The 17,662-nt window shown below is 38.4% G+C and overlaps 1 protein-coding gene and 1 long non-coding RNA gene across 3 annotated transcripts; both read left to right on the plus strand.

The window, feature by feature from the left end:
* The first annotated feature begins 3,612 nt into the window (after window positions 1-3,612).
* LOC134801904 (uncharacterized) lies at window positions 3,613-8,579 on the plus strand. The gene is made up of 3 exons (XR_010145729.1): window positions 3,613-3,725; window positions 5,701-5,745; window positions 7,908-8,579. It is a non-coding gene; the product is annotated as an uncharacterized LOC134801904 (long non-coding RNA).
* A 3,983-nt stretch (window positions 8,580-12,562) lies between these two features.
* Window positions 12,563-15,865, plus strand: LOC134801774 (uncharacterized). 2 transcript variants are annotated; one of them, XM_063774367.1, is made up of 3 exons: window positions 12,563-12,713; window positions 13,443-13,526; window positions 15,342-15,865. In XM_063774367.1, the coding sequence occupies exons 2-3, from the start codon at window positions 13,445-13,447 to the stop codon at window positions 15,512-15,514; spliced, it is 255 nt and encodes an 84-aa protein (XP_063630437.1). In that variant the 5' UTR covers window positions 12,563-12,713; window positions 13,443-13,444; the 3' UTR covers window positions 15,515-15,865. The 2 variants fall into 2 exon arrangements, with proteins under 2 accessions (XP_063630437.1, XP_063630438.1); XM_063774368.1 differs by having other exon boundaries at window positions 12,688-12,717.
* Window positions 15,866-17,662: the final 1,797 nt, after the last annotated feature.

Below are 17,662 nucleotides of genomic sequence, written 5' to 3' on the forward strand. Positions count from 1 at the left end.
ACCAGATCGTAGGAGAGAGAGATATATATGTATATGATTAGCTCAAAGTCATACGTTTGTATGAACTAGTAAATACTTGCATTAAAATATGAATACATAATCACGATCATTAAATAGGTATCAATTATCACACAGATGGCTTTACCGAATGTCCTAGAAGTCTCACATCGTCAAGGAGTCATATGCTTTCAAATAAATCATCAGATAATTACAAGAATCATTGACTAGATTTCTAAATCAATAATGAACGTTAAGAAATAAAATCCGTACCTACATTTGAAACCAGAGTCCATAATAAAATATCTCTACCTATTAATTTATTAAAACCGCAATAATATAAACATACAAATATGGCGAATGTCCTACAATAATTCTACCTACAGATAAATACCGTAATAAATTAATAATCCTATTTAACCGTTTTAGTACACCTAACATGATTGGTAATGATCTACGTCACCGTTTCCGTATTAGGATCTGATTGGTGGGCTACGATGCTCTCACGTCGTGGAGAAGCCAAAGCTTGCTCATCCCACGTAGGTGAATACTGCACCGGATCCAATGAGTAGAGTGAAGGTTCAGATGCGGCGTAGCGCTGCCGGTCGCTTCTTCATGTAGAAGGTAGGGGCGCCCGTTGCAGCAGTGGGATTGGTCAGCTTCAGACGAGGATGCTCTGAGACAGCCACTCCGAAGCCGCCGATGGAACAGGGCTAGCTGCCGCACTCACTCGTGAACCGGGAATTGAGAAATAAATAGTGTTTAATAAAGTATTAAGACGTTGGCTTATGTCCCTAAACACTGGTATACTTTCTTATGCAATTAAACAACCAATTATTATCCGAACTATGGTTAAAAGGTAAATTATATATACATGAAAGCATAGAGTATAAAGGCATGTCAAATCAACATTGAGATAACATTAAATCGGAACCAACGCACCGTTTGAACTAGCTTCGGCCACCTTGTCCACAAGTAAATCTCCTTGATGCCTTATGTGCGAAATCTGCCCATGGAGCCCATGCAGAGAAGTTTCCAAGGTGACGAGTATACTCTCGGAAGCGGAAGCAGTCTGGAACCGATGGCGGGACTCGAAGCTCGAAGAAGACGTAAACCGAGAATTTGATAAATAAATAGTTATAGTTATATGCTAAAACATTTAATGATTGTACCTACAACGTTCGTTAATCTCGCGCCCATACTATTTATAGAAATCTATGAGTGATATTTATGGCTAAAGTAACTAAATACCTACATTCAATGATAAAAATATAGCTTCATTTATATCTAAAATCAAAGCAAGTCCCACAATTACTCATTAAATAAAACGTCAAAAATACATACCTACACACTAATTATTTCCTTTCTGAATTCTCTATCGATAGTGGTAAATATTTCGATTAACAATAAATATTGAACACTAATTACATATGTGGTATTCGTAAATTGAGTAACACCCGTAACCTGTAACACTAGAAGGGTTGTTAGTTAACCCACAATCATAACCACGCTCATTTGCTACTAAGCATACTTTAAATTACAGCTAAAAGATTCACAGCTCAAATATTATGTACTTGACAACACATACCAACCTCTCTCACGTCATTGCAATTGAATGCATATATCCTATGTCCACATTTCACTCGAACACTGAAACACCTATCTTCAATATTGAGTTAATGTAGTAAGCACATAAGCACATACACGATTTATGTTTTCACCAAATAAATATATTTGAATATACTAAACTCCAACCCTCTCTGTCATAGTTATTAGAATAACACTATCGTATGAGTATCGAACTTACAATAACCATGAACAGATATTTTTACCTAGGTACTTCTGTCACACAATGGAGGGTATAATGTAACGCGGTCTATGCAAACTACCCGCTATATTCACACAACGATAATATAAGAATAATGATTCTATTTTTAACTCGCCAGTATCAAACAAACCTAAGATTCTACGGATAGTATGCCACCAATGCAGCCTATGGACGAACGCAACATGTATGTAGGTTTCCTCAAGATATAAAATGACATGCAAATAATTAAGTTTAAATGAATTAACGTACCGTGACAAGTAGTCGATGGACAGTGGTCACATGATGGATTCGTGTAATTATACACGCCCACGGCCCGGGTGAAGCTTCGCTTGATGATTGCGAAATGCAGTGCTTTTGGTAGCTGCCCCGCGGTGACCACACGCCCGGTCTTCACGTCCATCGTACCAGGGTGCTGTAAGCGGCGTCTCGCCCATTGAGTTGCATATCTGCAAACAAGCTTAAACACATGGTTTTCCTTACAAACTAACACTCACAGGACTCCTTATTGACTCGATGCTCTGCTGACGGAAAAAGCCCCGAATGCTCTTTTCGATTCCTTAAATAACCTCGCTCGCGGGTTCCATGAGAACCCCTAAACCGCCATGTTAATGCAAGTTCCTCAATGGTTGAACCAAAATCGAAAGTTTTGATTGGTTAACATTTGCCACCCTTGCATATGATTGGTCTACTTCATTCCCGCGTATTTTGATTCATCTACCTTACAACAGATGGCATCTCTAAGGATAACATGAATAAATTAAAAAGCACAATGAAGTAGTAGTAGTATTTAATTAATTAAACAATAAATATTGCTTTAATAATTTTCATCTAAAATATTAAATTATATAATTTTGCAGGGTAGTAAATAGTGAACCAAAACTAAGCTACCTACTAGTTTACCCATTGAAAGCCAGATGGCGCTCCGACTCCACTGTCGCATTAACAGTGCCAATATAACGCGGGAAATTCAATCCTAACAGATTCAGTAATTTCCGAGAGAGTAAATAAATGAATGTAGATGTCAGTCTGTTACACCCCTGTGATTATAATGGAACCATTTCTTATAGTTTTCCTTAAATACGATATTTCATGTAAAAGTACCTACGTACCGAACGATAATCAGCGGGCGATTTTTGAAATTCGATCGCTCGATTTCGTCACTCGAAAATCGGTGGAAAACGGCGAAATGCTAATTTTTGAAATACGAGCGATAGAAATTTGCAATCGAGTGGTATTGACCACTCGTTTTCAATTCTATTAGTAGAATTTAAATCCCTAGTAGCGGAGATATTATTGAACGAAATGCAGGAAATCGAGCGGTCGAATTTCAAAAATCGGCCCCCATACGGCTTAAAAAATCGAAATTTCGTTATCTGACTCTCTATCACTCTCCCTTATTCGTGCGATGGAGAGGCAGATAACGAAATTCAGATTTTCGTCTGTTTAGATAGACCCTCAATTACCCGCTCTAACCCATAGCCGCGTTCTTATCGGTACGTCTACTTTGTTAACAGGGGAAGCCCCGCAACATAGCTAAAATGTTGCCACATCTGTAAATAAAGCACTGTATTCACACGCCCGCTAGTCCTTCTACTGTCCTAGAATCTAGGGTAAGTATTTCATAGGTCTGCTTTAAACGGAAGTACCTAAGTCACAAGTGCGTTGCCTGTTTTTTCTAACCATATTTGTTAAAAGGAGAGGTAAACAGCGATTTTGTAAAGTGTAGCTTTATAAAACGTGCCGCTGTTTACCCGCTATTATGTTCCGGGGCTAAAATGACGCGGCGCTCGCGCATTGAGAGGGTGGGTATTGTGTACCTATTTCAGACTATTCAGACCGTCCAGAGCTGTACGTGGAACCGACTGCCGATCAAGTGCAAGAGCGTATACAACTAATACAAGTGAGTGTTCATTCAAGTTGTATTGTAAATTAATCTTAATAATTATTATTCATTTTCCAAGATCTTAATTCGATTTTATCAGGATTTTTACGAATTGGCTGTTTTATAAACAATTCGGGTCAGGTTTTCAATGTGTTGCATCACTTTTGCACAACATTAGTTAGGTATTTCGTATAAGCAGTGATCATTAAATTGTTTGTGATTAGATTGTTCTTCCTGATCTTTTTAATTAAAAATCTAAAACGATTCAAATAAAAGACCGTCTAAAGAGATACATTGGTCCATTCATGAATTAAATGTAGAATATTCTTTAATTCTACAAATTTATAAGTACGAGTAGATGTCAAAACTTGCAATGGATATAAAATAATTTTCGAATTTACTATTTTATGGATAAAATGTTTAGGACCGTATTAAGAAACAAAAACCTAGAACCAAAATTAATTTTCTATGAATACCAGTGCATGTCGTAGCATACATGTATAGCTGCACTCTATACAGTTTGAAACTACATATTTTTATTGAAACTTTAAGTAAATAATTACATTTAAATATTGTATAAAAACTTATAAACTAAAAGTAACTAAATTATGGCAAGTATCCCAAATTAATAAAAATAAAACATCCCTAAACTTAAACAACAATAAAAAATCACCCCTCGGCAAGGTGCCGTAGAGGCTGGCAGCATTACCTCGCTGAATTGCAATGCTAATGCGCTCTATAGAGTTGTGTTTTTTAACAAGCTTTTATTAGGTCGACCTTGTATGTAACTATGTAATGGAATCTAAGGTAACTAACTAATTTAACCATCTTCCAAGGATCGTAGCGTCATGAAAATTGGCAGCTGTATGTAGTTCTGATGCCTATACAATAATATGGTACTGTCGAACTGATCTGATGATGAAGACAGGAGGTGGCCATAGGAACTCTGTGATGAAACAACGCAACCTAATTGTGTTAGGGGTTTTTAGAATTGTCTCGATGAGTATTAGTTGTCTGTCGTAAGAAAAAAAAAGCAGCAAAAAGCAGTCAGCGATAAAAGCTTGTACCAAAAATTAAATTTTAGCCAAAAACTTATTCTGTGTTAAAAGATACATCGGGTACCTAGCCTATCCAAGCCAAGATACCAATCGTTGTCGTAGTGCAAACGATTGGCATGTTGGCTAATAGGCATACAGGTAGGTCTATAATTGGCACGTTTAGTGCTATAAGTACAATAAAATAATGCAATACAAATTGACTAAAACAAAAGAGGGAGAGACAGGGTATTGTATAATGTGAGGGCAAAAACAGATTGTAGGTTTTAAATGAGGTTCAATCAATAGTGGCAGTAATCAAGTTTGATACATAAAATCTCTCATACAAAAAATTCATTAAAATTTGAGATTCGGGGACCAAGGCGATCAGATGCCATCTTGGAAAGTATACGCCTTTTTTGTTTTTCTCAGAAACTATGGGTTTTATTTTTATTTCTTTATTTATTTATTTTATGGGTATTCAGGACAACAACAGCCGTAAATATAACTAAAACATATTAATGCTTACATAAAAATAAGGCCAATAACAGAGTCATCCATTGAATTACATTATGTAACGATTAAACATAACAAAGATAAGAAAACATCGAGAATGTGCAACACACAAATGCTCGATACGCTAGAAGTACTATATACCGGTTGTAAAATGTTTAAGTAATCTAGTTAAAATTACCTACTTCTGATACAAAACAAAACCATGACATTGCGTTAGTTGTAATTCAGACACCAGCAAACATTCACAAAAAATATCTAGATAAGCACCTTAATGTAGTACTTAATCAAACTGAAGTTTTTTTTTTTAATCATTTATGTGATAAGTGTGTATGGTTTGGTATGGTGAAACGAAAAGCTTTTTAAATTCCACATAAAAAAGGTTTACTACACCATGATCCTAAAACAGCCGACTGTTGTAAATAAAAAAAAATCGTTTCTTACAGATATGTCAGATGCAGAACGGACTACTAGGACCGCTGCAACTGGTGGTACGTCCTCTAACAGAACTAGTATTTCTAGGATTCTGTAGTCAACATGACAACTAGCAAGTCTTATATAGTATCGCCATGTTACTCTGTCCGTTTGCGGCTTAGCACAGACTGTAAAGGGGCCCACTGATTAACAGTCCGCCGGACGGTATCGGCCTGTCAGTTGATCGGAACTGTCAACATTTTGTTATAATTAAGACCTCATGCGCATGAGCGCTTTTACAACGCGCGTTAAAAAAGCGTTGGAATGACATAAATGGATACATGTGTATTTATTCACACAATGGCGGTGGCGATTTTTATCAAGCGTTGTTGGATTTTCGACTTTAAGCCTTGGTTGTTAAATCGAATTTAGCGTGCGGACGGATTCAAGCGCTTTTTCAACGCGCGTTAGAAAATGAGGTCTTAGAACTATTAGTTGCAAATTGGTACGGATAGGTAATTAATATAAGAGTAAATGATTTACAGTACATATGGTCCTATTTTCCCGTACTAAGTAGTGCGTAAAATAGCACTTTTCGTGCGATGTCAAAAGTTTAAAGGGCCATATGTACTGTAAAACGTTGTACGATACACGTGCGAATAGGTAATTCACACACGACACGAGTTGCGAATTTCCTCTTTTCCGCACTTGTATCGTAAATAACTATTTTAGGGTACCTCCAGTCTCCAGTAGGTACACGTTTTTTTCGCATACCGCGTTATAATAAATACTTAGTAGTTTTGGAAATAACATTAGGCAAAATAAAAAATAAAAATGTCCCCTTCCGCTCTAACTTTTGAATTCTGGATCCAAAAATATAAAATAAAAACTTGAAAGTAAAAGGGTTTCGTAGTCACCCAGAAACCCTTATAGTTTCGCCAGGTCTGTCTGTCTGTCTGTCTGTCCGAGGCTTTGCTCCGTGATCGTTAGTGCTAGAAAGCTGCAATTTGGCATGGATACATAAATCATGCATTGCGATAGAACGGTAAAATAAATACTTAAAAAAAATTATAGGGTACCACCCATACAAAAAGTAATTTTTTGGCTTTGTCTCGATAGTGTGGGGTATCGTTGGATAGGTCTTTCTGTCTTAGGGTCTCCTATAAGTTATAGGCTATAACCATTTTTTGATATAGTTAATATTTTCGGAAATATACGGAACGGAATGAGAAAGAAATTATCTGTGTCTGACCGTTATGATTTTTGTGTTTATTGTTGCCGATTTTGAATGCTAAGCGTCTGTTTACGGCGCATTTATTTGGCCGTTTTTAGCGCCATTTGAAGTAACCTAGTTCTTATAAAAACAATAATATCAAAAAATCAAAACGAACCTATCTACAGACACAGATAGGTAGGTACTGGTAATATTGAACTCATATAAAAATACTCATCTAGGGCCAAAATCCAGAGAGGAAAATGTCGAGAACGTTTGTATGGAAAAATTCAAATCAATTCAATTCAATATTTTTATTTCGAATACAAAAAATCCATATTATTGTTAGTACAAGGCTCAAAAACACTTATAAATCTATGTTAGTGATAAAAAGAACATGAAAACAGACAAAAATAATTATTTACAACTAAAAGCGACGTGGTGCGGCGACCGGCGGCGCGTGCAGCCGCACCCAGCGCGCAAACATAGGCGAATCCCAGCGCAGCGCCAGCACGTTTAGAATACTGTTTGGGCTGTGGCGAAGACGGTCGACTAATGACGCACACCGTTTTCGAATTATTGCGTCAAAACTATCGGTGTGCGCCTCGGCAAACATAGTTGACGCGCTACAGTAACGCGGCAGCCCAAACAGCACTCTTAAACGCGTTATTGTATTGTACGCGAAGGGCGTTGTATGCCCGCTGCGTAAAACGTTGTACTATTAGTTATTCTGTTGTAAAACTGACCCACAGATTGCACGTGTAGAATGTTTGGCAGTATGCTTTAAAGAGCGTTAGCTTCACTTCATTACTACAACGAGCAAATCTGCGGGGGCCAGCATGTTACTAAGAACAGTAAGAACACACTACGCCCTACGCTCCCTCTCTATGTCATCATTATCTGTCATGTTTTCAGTTACCCAGTGGCCAAGGTACTTGAATTTCTGTACTTACCATTTTTAAAGCGGTACTACAAAGGGTAACAGGAAAATTACCACTAAAATTGTGTTTGTGTTGATATGTTTAGGTTTAGCAGCGGGTGCCTACACTGGGGCGGTGATCGGCGCAATGGTCGGGGGACCGCCAGGAGCGGCCATTGGGGGCCTCTTTGGAGCCGCGGTGGGCACTATAACGGTCGGGACTACGGCCGCCTTCGTCACGGGTCATCGCGGCTAACAATTGACAAAGGATATTGCTCTGCAAATTTTGGAACAGTAAATTGTAAACTGAAATAAATAAGATAAGATATTATTTAGTTGTCAAAATTGTGTAAAAAGTATAACATATATCGTAGATGTCATATACTAAAGAAAAAATGACAAAGCCCTCCATGACGGGGTAGCCTAGAGTCCCCGTTAGCTGCATAACGCGCCATTCATTTATTACGCAAGATAAGCGGGTGGGAGGGTGTTTTGATAGTTCTTACGTAAGATCCCAAGGATGCGTAAAGTAAAGATTATACCTTGAAAACCTATTTTTCCAGATGTTCTAGTGGCAGATCCACTTTCCAAGTGGGTTTTGGTTTTGGACTGATTAAAATCTTAAGTAAATATGAATGAAGTAGAAGAAAACCGCCAACAAACTGTCTCACAGTTTGGCGAAACATTAGATTAAGGTACTAAATATTGTATTTTTTCTGTTAAATTTTCAATAAAAAAAAAAAAAAAAAAAAAAAAAACTTTGAAATTAAACCATAATTGATCAATACAAAAAATAAAAATTACTTTAGATTCTTACGTAAGTAATAAATATTAAACAGAAGGGCGGCATATTCTTATTTTTTCTTACGAGGGAGGTCAAAAATGGCTAAAATCGTCTTACGTAATAAATGAATAGCGGCATAGAGTACCTAGACTATTTCAGTTTATAATTTATAGCCAGTAGTGTGACTACTTCGAAAACACACATTAGAGTAGAGTAGTATTTAATAAAATTATTTGATTAGTAGGTACCTACTTCAGATTTTGCGACAACAGTCATGTATATTTTTCAATCGGCATTAGTTTTACCTATAAAGGGTTATATTTTCGACTAAAAATGTTGTTTCATTTCATAGCCATCTAAATTATTTGAAAATTATAACGGGTATGGGATCATTGCGTCAGTTTACCGTCCAGTGCCTGTTTCCGTCCACTTGGCGTAGTTGCTACAGGATTGCGTACACTGGACGTTGAACTGACGCAATAACCCTATAATACTCCGCTGCAGAAATTATTTAAGAACTATCGAAAATATGCTCTCATTATAAAGCAACTTGACTGAAATAACATGAAATTTGACATAAACCTTCAAGTAACATACCTGTCTTGTAGGTATATTAGCAGTGGGGAGACACTCCTGACTTCGGGCAAACTCGGCTCCGTTCGGCTCAGCATTTCTCCGAGCAATTATTATAGGCTGACACAACTTGACGTCCCTTTGCGTGCACGACGAAAATATAATTAGTTGAATTTTGACAACCCTAAATAGTTGAAAGGGATAGTGCCATAAGTTTGAAAGGGTTTACTAATGTGTTGCAGAAAGATTTTTGACATATTTTTGTATTGCATAATGTTACTTGGCAGAAATGTCGTTTGGCAGAATTACCTTTCCCATATATCATTTAGCATACAATCATTTCGCAGTTTTAAAATCCAGAACCATATTTTGGCATACTGTTGATGATCATAATAGTCTTTTAAACGAGTATTAATTTCGCAGATAAATGTAAGTATTGCATAATATTTAGGTAGCATAAAGTTATCAAGATGCATTAAAGTTAATCAGATAACCTAACCTAACCTAACCCACTTTTCTGGTGGCCGTTCGTATTGAATGAGGTCGCAGTTCTAACCTAACCTAACCCACTTTTCTGGTGGCCGTTCGTTTTTTATGAGGTCGCAGTTCTAACCTAACCTAACCCACTTTTCTGGGAGCCGTTCGTTTTATACAGGAGGCCGCAGTTACAACCTAACATAATCTTCTTATCTGGCACAGGCTCATTTTTGTTTGGGGGTCACAGTTCTTACTTAACGTAATCCACTTTTCTGCAAGTAGAAAAACATTATGCCATAATGAAAGTATGCTGCAGGATGATTATGGTACATAAAATTATGCTAAACCAGTCTGCAAAAGTAATCTTCTGCTAAATAATATACTGCAAAATGTATTGTATAGTAATAATAATGCAAAGTAATATTTATGCCTAATTATCATTCTACTAAAAGTGTTTCTGCGATACATGTTATGCGAAGTGTATTTCTGACAAACAATATTATGCCAGAAGAGGGGAACCCGTTTGAAAGGGATATCATGATTCGACCCTGAATCGCTGTCAAACTTCAGTATTGTAGGAAGTGACCTTTCTGTACGGTAGTACTATTACTTATTCTGTGGTATTAGTTTTCGGTAAAAATTCTGAGGCCCCGTTCGCACGGCAGCTTTTTCAACGCGCGTTAAAAAAGCGTTTGAATGACACCAATGGATAACCATGTATGTATTCACACGAAGGCGGTTTTTAAGCGCGGCGCTTTTTTATCGAGCACTGTTCGATTTTCGGCGTTGAGCGTTGGCGTCAAATTGAATAGAGCATACGGAACTCCGTGTATCTGTTCTCACAAGCGTTAAAAAAGCGCCGGCGCTGCTGTCAGTTGGCTGCCAAGTGTCAATTTTTGGTGTCAATCGTCAAGATTATTATTAGTTTCACCTTAAAAATGTCAACTTATGCTTACAAATTCCTGAAATATTCAAGCTATATTCAAATAATACGTCGTAATAGCAAATAAAGTATGGCTTTGCTGAGATGCGTACGTGGCATTACGACTCACAAGTGATTTTTAAGCGTTCATATGAACACAAATATTGGAAACGGTAAAAAAGCGCCAACGTCGGGTTTTAACGCAACGTTTTTTAAGCTGTCGTGCGAATGGGGCCTAAAACAAAGAGATTAGAGCGAGTTAGAAGTTTATTTTCATACATACAAAAATTGTATGCCGAGTTTCATGTAATTTATTTAAGCATGTCGTTTTAAAATGAGAGCGGAACTTCGATTGTATGGGTGCGTCTTTTGGTGGCGGGTCTAACTAGACTCTTAACAGTAGTTAAGAGGAATTAAGGATGACTCACGCTAGACCGGGCCGCGCCCGGGCCGAGGCGTCCGACATGTCATTTTCTGTGACGCTGATCGGTGATCACGTGGTGCTTTCCATAAAAAACGAAGCGCCGGGAGCTCCGGCCCGGCCACGGCCCGGTCTAGCGTGAGTCATCCTTTAAACTTGTATTAATTCCAACAAGGCACTATAGTTCTCCCAGTGGGTGGAAAGGTAAAAAAAAACAGTAATTTTCGTGACAAAAATCGTACAGCGTACAACGCCAAATCTTGAGATTTAGCGGAAGGTCCTGGGCCTAAATACGGCGTTGCGTGAACAAGAGGTTTCCTTTGGCAGGATTGGTTCTTAGGACCCAAGGATGGATTTAAGAAGTGGAGCCACCAAGATTGTTGATGTGTGTGATGATTTTTAATCGCAAAAATCATCCCTTAAGTGTACGAAAAGGGGCGTGGCAATTTGTATGGGAATTCAATAACCGCTGAACTGATTTAGATAAAATTTGGTATAGAGATAGTTTGAGAACCAGGGAAGAATATAGGATAGTTATTATCCCAAAAATATCCCTTCAAAGTGAAAAAAAGGTGTAGGTTTGTATGGAAAATCAATTAACCGCTAAACCGATTTCGATGAAATCTACGTCTACATTTTTGATTTAGTTGAAAGTGATACTAAACTTCACTTAGAACTTAAACTTAAACAATTATTAACCTCAGACGTCGCCGACCTATAAACCCCCCCCCCCCACCCCCCACCTGCATCTAAAATCTGGGTGGCTCCACTTTTTAAATACATTAGGTAGTGTGTCTACAGGAACACAAAGATTAATTCTGCCAAAGGAAATATTTTATTCAAATAACCCCGTAGTTGACCTTTTTATGGCCTGAGCACACTCGACTAATTAGGTTAGATAGCGCACGAGGATCATAAATGGAAAAGTACCAAGGTGATGCGGCGGTCAAGATAAAGCTAAATGTAAACGAATCATAAATAGGTATGACAACATTTTCTAAAGATACCCCCTGCCTCCTTCGCCTTCTCTGTTCATCAGACGGCCGGACCGGACCGACCCCTTGGTCCGGTCCCAGGTCTGTTCAATCGAAGGTCCGCCGCAGTCCGTTAGGCCTGATTATCACGAACGCTTTTTCAACGCGCGTTAAAAAGCGCTTGAATGACACAAATGGAAACATGTGTTTATTCACACGATGGCGGTGACGCTTTTTATCCAGCGTTGTTGGATTTTCGACTTTAAGCCTTAGTCGTTAAATTGAATTTAGCGTGCGGACAGATTCAAGCGCTTTTTTAACGCGCGTTGAAAACCGCTCGTGCGAATAGGGCCTTAAGGACGCAGCTGTGAGACCGAAACAATATGTCCTCTTTGGGGCGGCAGTCCGTCCGTCTGTTACAGGTTTTAACACTACATTAATATGTGGATAGTGCTCCCTCTCTCGTGTGGATTATGTGATAGATAATGATAACCGCATTATAGGATATTTTAATAAGCGATGGTTTAAACACAAATTTAATTTATAAAGGTAATAAGTTAGTTCCGATATTTCGTGTAACGGATACTCCGCTAAATCCCCGCGTCCGACACAAAGGACTGATAAAACAGCTATTAATAACTAAATAAAATAGGCAGGGCAGGCGACGGGCGTAATTGTATGAACGCGGCCAGAGCGAGCAGTGCTCCTGCGCACGGCTTTTTATATTTGAGAAACTTTACGTCGACAAGGTTTATCTGAACAGTAAGTTTTTAATTCTTATTTAATTTTAACACTCATTTCGAACAAAACACTATTGTTATATTATTATTCCATTATTTAGGAAAAAAATGAAAAAAAGGGGCAAAGATTATGTCCATCATGTTTCTGGACGTTGTCAAAAAGGTCCTTACAAAAAAATCCGTCAAGGGGTTGCAATATTATACCTTTTTAGGGTTGTTTCTTTAAGGATGACTCACATTAGACCGGGCCGTGTCCGGGCCGGAGCTTTCGGCGAATCGTTTTCTATGGAAAGTATCACGTGATCTGTCATGTCATAGAAAAGTAAGCTCCGGCCCGGACACGGCCCGGTCTAAAGTGAGTCATCCTTTATGTTGTGCAATATTCGTATACTTTGTTACTGTGTTTGTTTGTATAGTTTGTATTTGCCAGCCATAAGGAATATCGGCTATTGTCCGAAGGATTTTTTTATTTAGGTCAGTAATGCATTTAATGTCTGACTGTTCTCTAATACATTTTTTAAGATGTATTTATTTCAACATTATAATTCAAAATATACAATTCAAAAAAATCTCTATTAATTATGTTAGTAGGTATGTGTTAATTTTGTTTGTGAGCATCATGGTCGCATTTTTATCACTTGTCATGTCATGCGTCACTTTCGCACTTACATACTTGTTAGAACGTGACAGGAATAATGACATGATAAAAAACCGACCATCTTAGCCCTACAGTGTACCTATATTTTTTCAGAAATGGGTAAAGGGAACAAGGAGAGGAAGACGGCAGTTGAATCCGGCACCACCGTCGCAGGGGCCGCTTACGGTGGCGCTAAAGGTATGCACTAGGCTACCGTTAAGATATTCTGTCAGCAGAATATTTCAACAGTTGCCCCTAATGCTTTCTCGACATCATGCTTTCTAGCAACCCAATTACACAATTGGTTCTTAATTTATTGTACTTACTTGAAAAAAAATACCTCTATAGTTTGGAAGTACAAGCCGAAAAAGTATAAGTAAGTAAGTACATTTTACACAGATCGACCTAGCCTCAAACTAAGCAATAAGCAGAGCTTGTACTATGGGTACTAGGCGACGATATAGACATACTTATATAGATAAATACATATTTATATACATAGAAAACAACCATGACTCAGGAACAAATATTTGTTTTAATCACCCAAATAAATGCCCTTACCGGGATTCGAACCCAGGATCATCGGCTTCACAGGCAGGGTCACTACTCACTAGGTCAGACCGGTCGTCTGTGAAGAATGAAGTTGGGGTTGCTGTAGAGCATCTCTCCAGTAACCCCTACTGTATTCCAGTTCTTAACTTTAAGAATGAACATAAGTTACCAACTTACTTATTTTTTATCTTTATTCATGTATGACTGGATTGACCATATACAACATGATACTTACTGCACATTTGGCGCCATGCCAGAGGTCAGGAATCGTTTTAGTAACGTCGGTTCTTCTCTGTGTGGCCCTGACCACCGGCAGCTTGGGTTCTGCCCGGCTACCCCACATCGTGTTTTGAACATTTTTTACTATACATTGTGAGAAGGATTTAAGGTTTCGTCACACAGGCGCGTTTTCCGGGCGGGGCGTGAGCGCGGCGTGAGCGTTTTATATGTTAAAGCGGCGCGCCCCGCTCACGCCCCGCCCGGAAAACGCGCCTGTGTGACGAAGCCTTTAGTGCCTACTTAATAAGACGGGGACAACGCCGTCCTCGAAACGTCGGAGGTAAATCTTAAAACTTAAATATGCGATTAAGTCCCGTTGTGCAGTTTGATAATGTTTAATAATCGTGAAAGTTTAAATCAGTGAAGTTGGGGTTGCTGTAGAATATCTCACCATCACCAGCAACCCCTACCGGATTCCAGCATAAGTATTTACTTTTGCAGCAAATGAGAGGAGGTTGTGTTGGAGAAATTAGTGTATTTACGATTTTATTCTCAAATATGTAAACTTTGTTTAGCTTGATACCTGGGTAGTTGCCAGAAAACTTGCAAATAGGACAAGAATCGTATTTGTACGGTGTACGTCGCTCAGACACAGCCAGGAACTAAAGGTGGCCACTGACGAGCCTTCCAACAGTCCAAATAGCGTGGCTGCACTCCAAAATCGGTCCGTGAATGTCAAAAACGTACAATATTTAATATTAGGATGCCGTCTATTTGGATGAATCCATTGTAACGGCATCCATTGGAAGGCTCGTCAGTGGCCTGCTTTAGAGCTTCACTCTTTCTGCTCTACCGACCTATAAGTGGATTATGTGTACCAAAGAGAATTTGAAATAGGGGAATATTGTCAAAGTAAATTATGTAGTCAGTACATATACTGTCATCTATCGACACAAATAATTAACACTTTTAGAGCGACATTTGACTTAGATCCTTATGTTTCCTGATATATTAAATTTGTTAAATGTCAAAAAGTATCGCCATCTACTCGAGAGTAGGCCAAAGGTGACGCCATCACTCGAAAATATGGCATCATACCGTTGGCCTATCCTCCTTATTTGACAATGTACCTCTAGCCTAAATTCTCTTTGATGTGTACAAACGGAAGAGTTAAAAGCGACGAAAGAGTGTCTTTCCCACATTGATCTTATAGCACAATTTATGCAGACGTTTGTTTCACAGGTGCAACCGCAGGTGCTACGTACGGGGCCTACCTCGGGTGCTGCGGGGGACCGCCGGGGGCTGCTGCTGGGGCCCTGGTCGGCGCCATCGGTGGCGGCATAGTTGGCGGCGTCGGCGGTTACATCGCTGGAAAAGCCACCAACGAAGTCATCGATGAAATCGAAAAGCTTTAAGGCGCGATAAGAATTGGGTGCTTAGCCATGATGACAATCGTTGATGGAAAACGCCAATTGAAACTATATTACGTATGGCAATAGTCACGAGACTTCTCGAAGCACCCCAATAATTTTTTTTCGTTTGGCGTTTGTCGACTTCGATTGTCATTACGGCTAGCCCCCCAGACCCCTGTTTTACCACGCTGACATTGACAATCCACCGCACAGTCCTGCTCCAACAAGTAAACATTGACGCTAGGAAATTGTCAATGTTAGGTGTCAGTTGTCACCGTGGAAAACAAACCAATAATTATCTTGTTTATCAACTTGTATCTGCACTACACGGAAATAAATATCCTTCAAAATTTGCTTTCTTATTTTTTATGGTTTTAATACAATATATATTTCTTGTTTGTCTTAATAAATCCTTTTTTTTTTCAATCTGGATAGAGTATACATATATGTCGTAATGCCAATGTGGAAGTACCAAAGAATATAATACTCACGTAAGTACTTTACACCATGTATGTACTCTGGCAACCACCCGTGGTACCTAGTGTAAATTTCATTCTATTGCGTGACGTGACGTACGCGTTTGCGTTGAGGGTCAATTTGTATGGGATTTTGAGTTTCCAAAACGTCCCGCTTGGCGTGCTGTTCAAAATCCCATACAAAAATTGACAACGCAAATGCGAACGCTCGTCACCCTATGGAATGAAATTTACACTAGGATTTAGTACACAATTGGTACCTTCTTAATTTGTACTTGAAAAACATTGGCTCTAGCTTCAGTTTGGAAGTTACAAGCCAAATGAGTTGGGGTTGCTGTATAGCACCCCCCAGCAATTACCGAATTTCAGCATAGTTATTTACGTTTTCAGCAGATGAGAGACTGAAAATTTGAGTAGGAAGATGAATATGTTGCGAACTAGACCGTACATATGTGACGTTCCACGGCAAAAGGTACCTTATGGCGGCTGGCGCTTACGTCGCATAGCGCCGCAATGATATTGGTGCGGCGTTAATAAATAGCGTAACCGCCAACCGCCATAAGGTACCTTTACCCGTGGGACGTCACATTATATTATTATTTAAAAAATGCAGCATCTGGTTTATAGGCGGGAGTTCCCCGATTCGTATAATTTATTTATTATTCTAGTTCGAGATAAAATATACCTAATGACTTTATCATAAGTAGTGGGATTAATGATATCATTTCCAAGAAATGCAATGTGTCTATTAGTTTGCTTATCTTATGCAATAATTCCTAAGTATACTTATCATCATTGGCATGGACAGATGTAGTGCATTAATAGTTTTCCATCGTATTTTCTCGGAAACGTTCGTATTTGTCATGCTAGTTCAGTCACAATGTCAGTACTTTTTGTACGGAGACTGACTGAAATAGCAAGACACATTCGGGCGTTTCGTACACATCTGTAAGGTAACGTCATGCCACATTCATTGCTATTTACAATAATTTAATACATATTTCGTAGCATCTGTCCTCCCGATACATTATTTTCTTTTCTCAAACATGCAATGAAATGTCGTCACTCCGGGCGTTATATCAGGCTTCGAAGTATCACGTTTAGGGCGGAGCAACTCCAGAGAACTGTAAAGGAATTTCATACAAAATTTAAGGCCTAGGCCGGGAAGTAATTTATTTTTAAATTTACATTTCACAGATATGTGTGACACACCATCGTGGCATTCAGCCATTAAAGTGATAACACACTATCGCACCGCTTTAAAAAAAAACTATAGGCAGTTTATGCTTTATGGTTTATGGTACGATTTCTTTTTTTTAATCTTTATAGGGCTGTATCTCCTAAACCGTGCGTCGCAGCGCAAAAATAATAAAATGTTCGTTCCTCTGTAAGAAACCCTTAATATTAAAAAAAAAACAAAAAAGAAAAAAAAATAACAAAAAAAAAACTTTATAATGCTGTATCTCCTAAACCGTACGTCGTAGCGCAAAAATAATCAAATTTTCGTTCTCCTTTAGGAAACTTCTTAATAACATTTAAAAAACACAAGAAAAGAAAAAAAAGAAAAAAAAAGCAAAAAAAAAAATTATAGGGCTGTATCTCCTAAACCATGCGTCGTAGCGCAAAAACAATAAAATGTTCGTTCCTCTGCAAAAAACCATTAATTAATATTAAA

Source organism: Cydia splendana, chromosome 23 (assembly GCF_910591565.1).
Source record: "Cydia splendana chromosome 23, ilCydSple1.2, whole genome shotgun sequence".
NCBI classification, from domain to species: Eukaryota; Metazoa; Arthropoda; class Insecta; order Lepidoptera; family Tortricidae; genus Cydia; species Cydia splendana.

Coding starts and splice junctions, on each gene's coding strand:
- LOC134801774 (XM_063774367.1), top strand. CDS start 13,445: ATGGGTAAAGGGAACAAGGAGAGGAAGACGGCAGTTGAATCCGGCACC. Junction 13,527..15,341: donor CGCTTACGGTGGCGCTAAAG/GTATGCACTAGG, acceptor TTTGTTTCACAG/GTGCAACCGCAGGTGCTACG.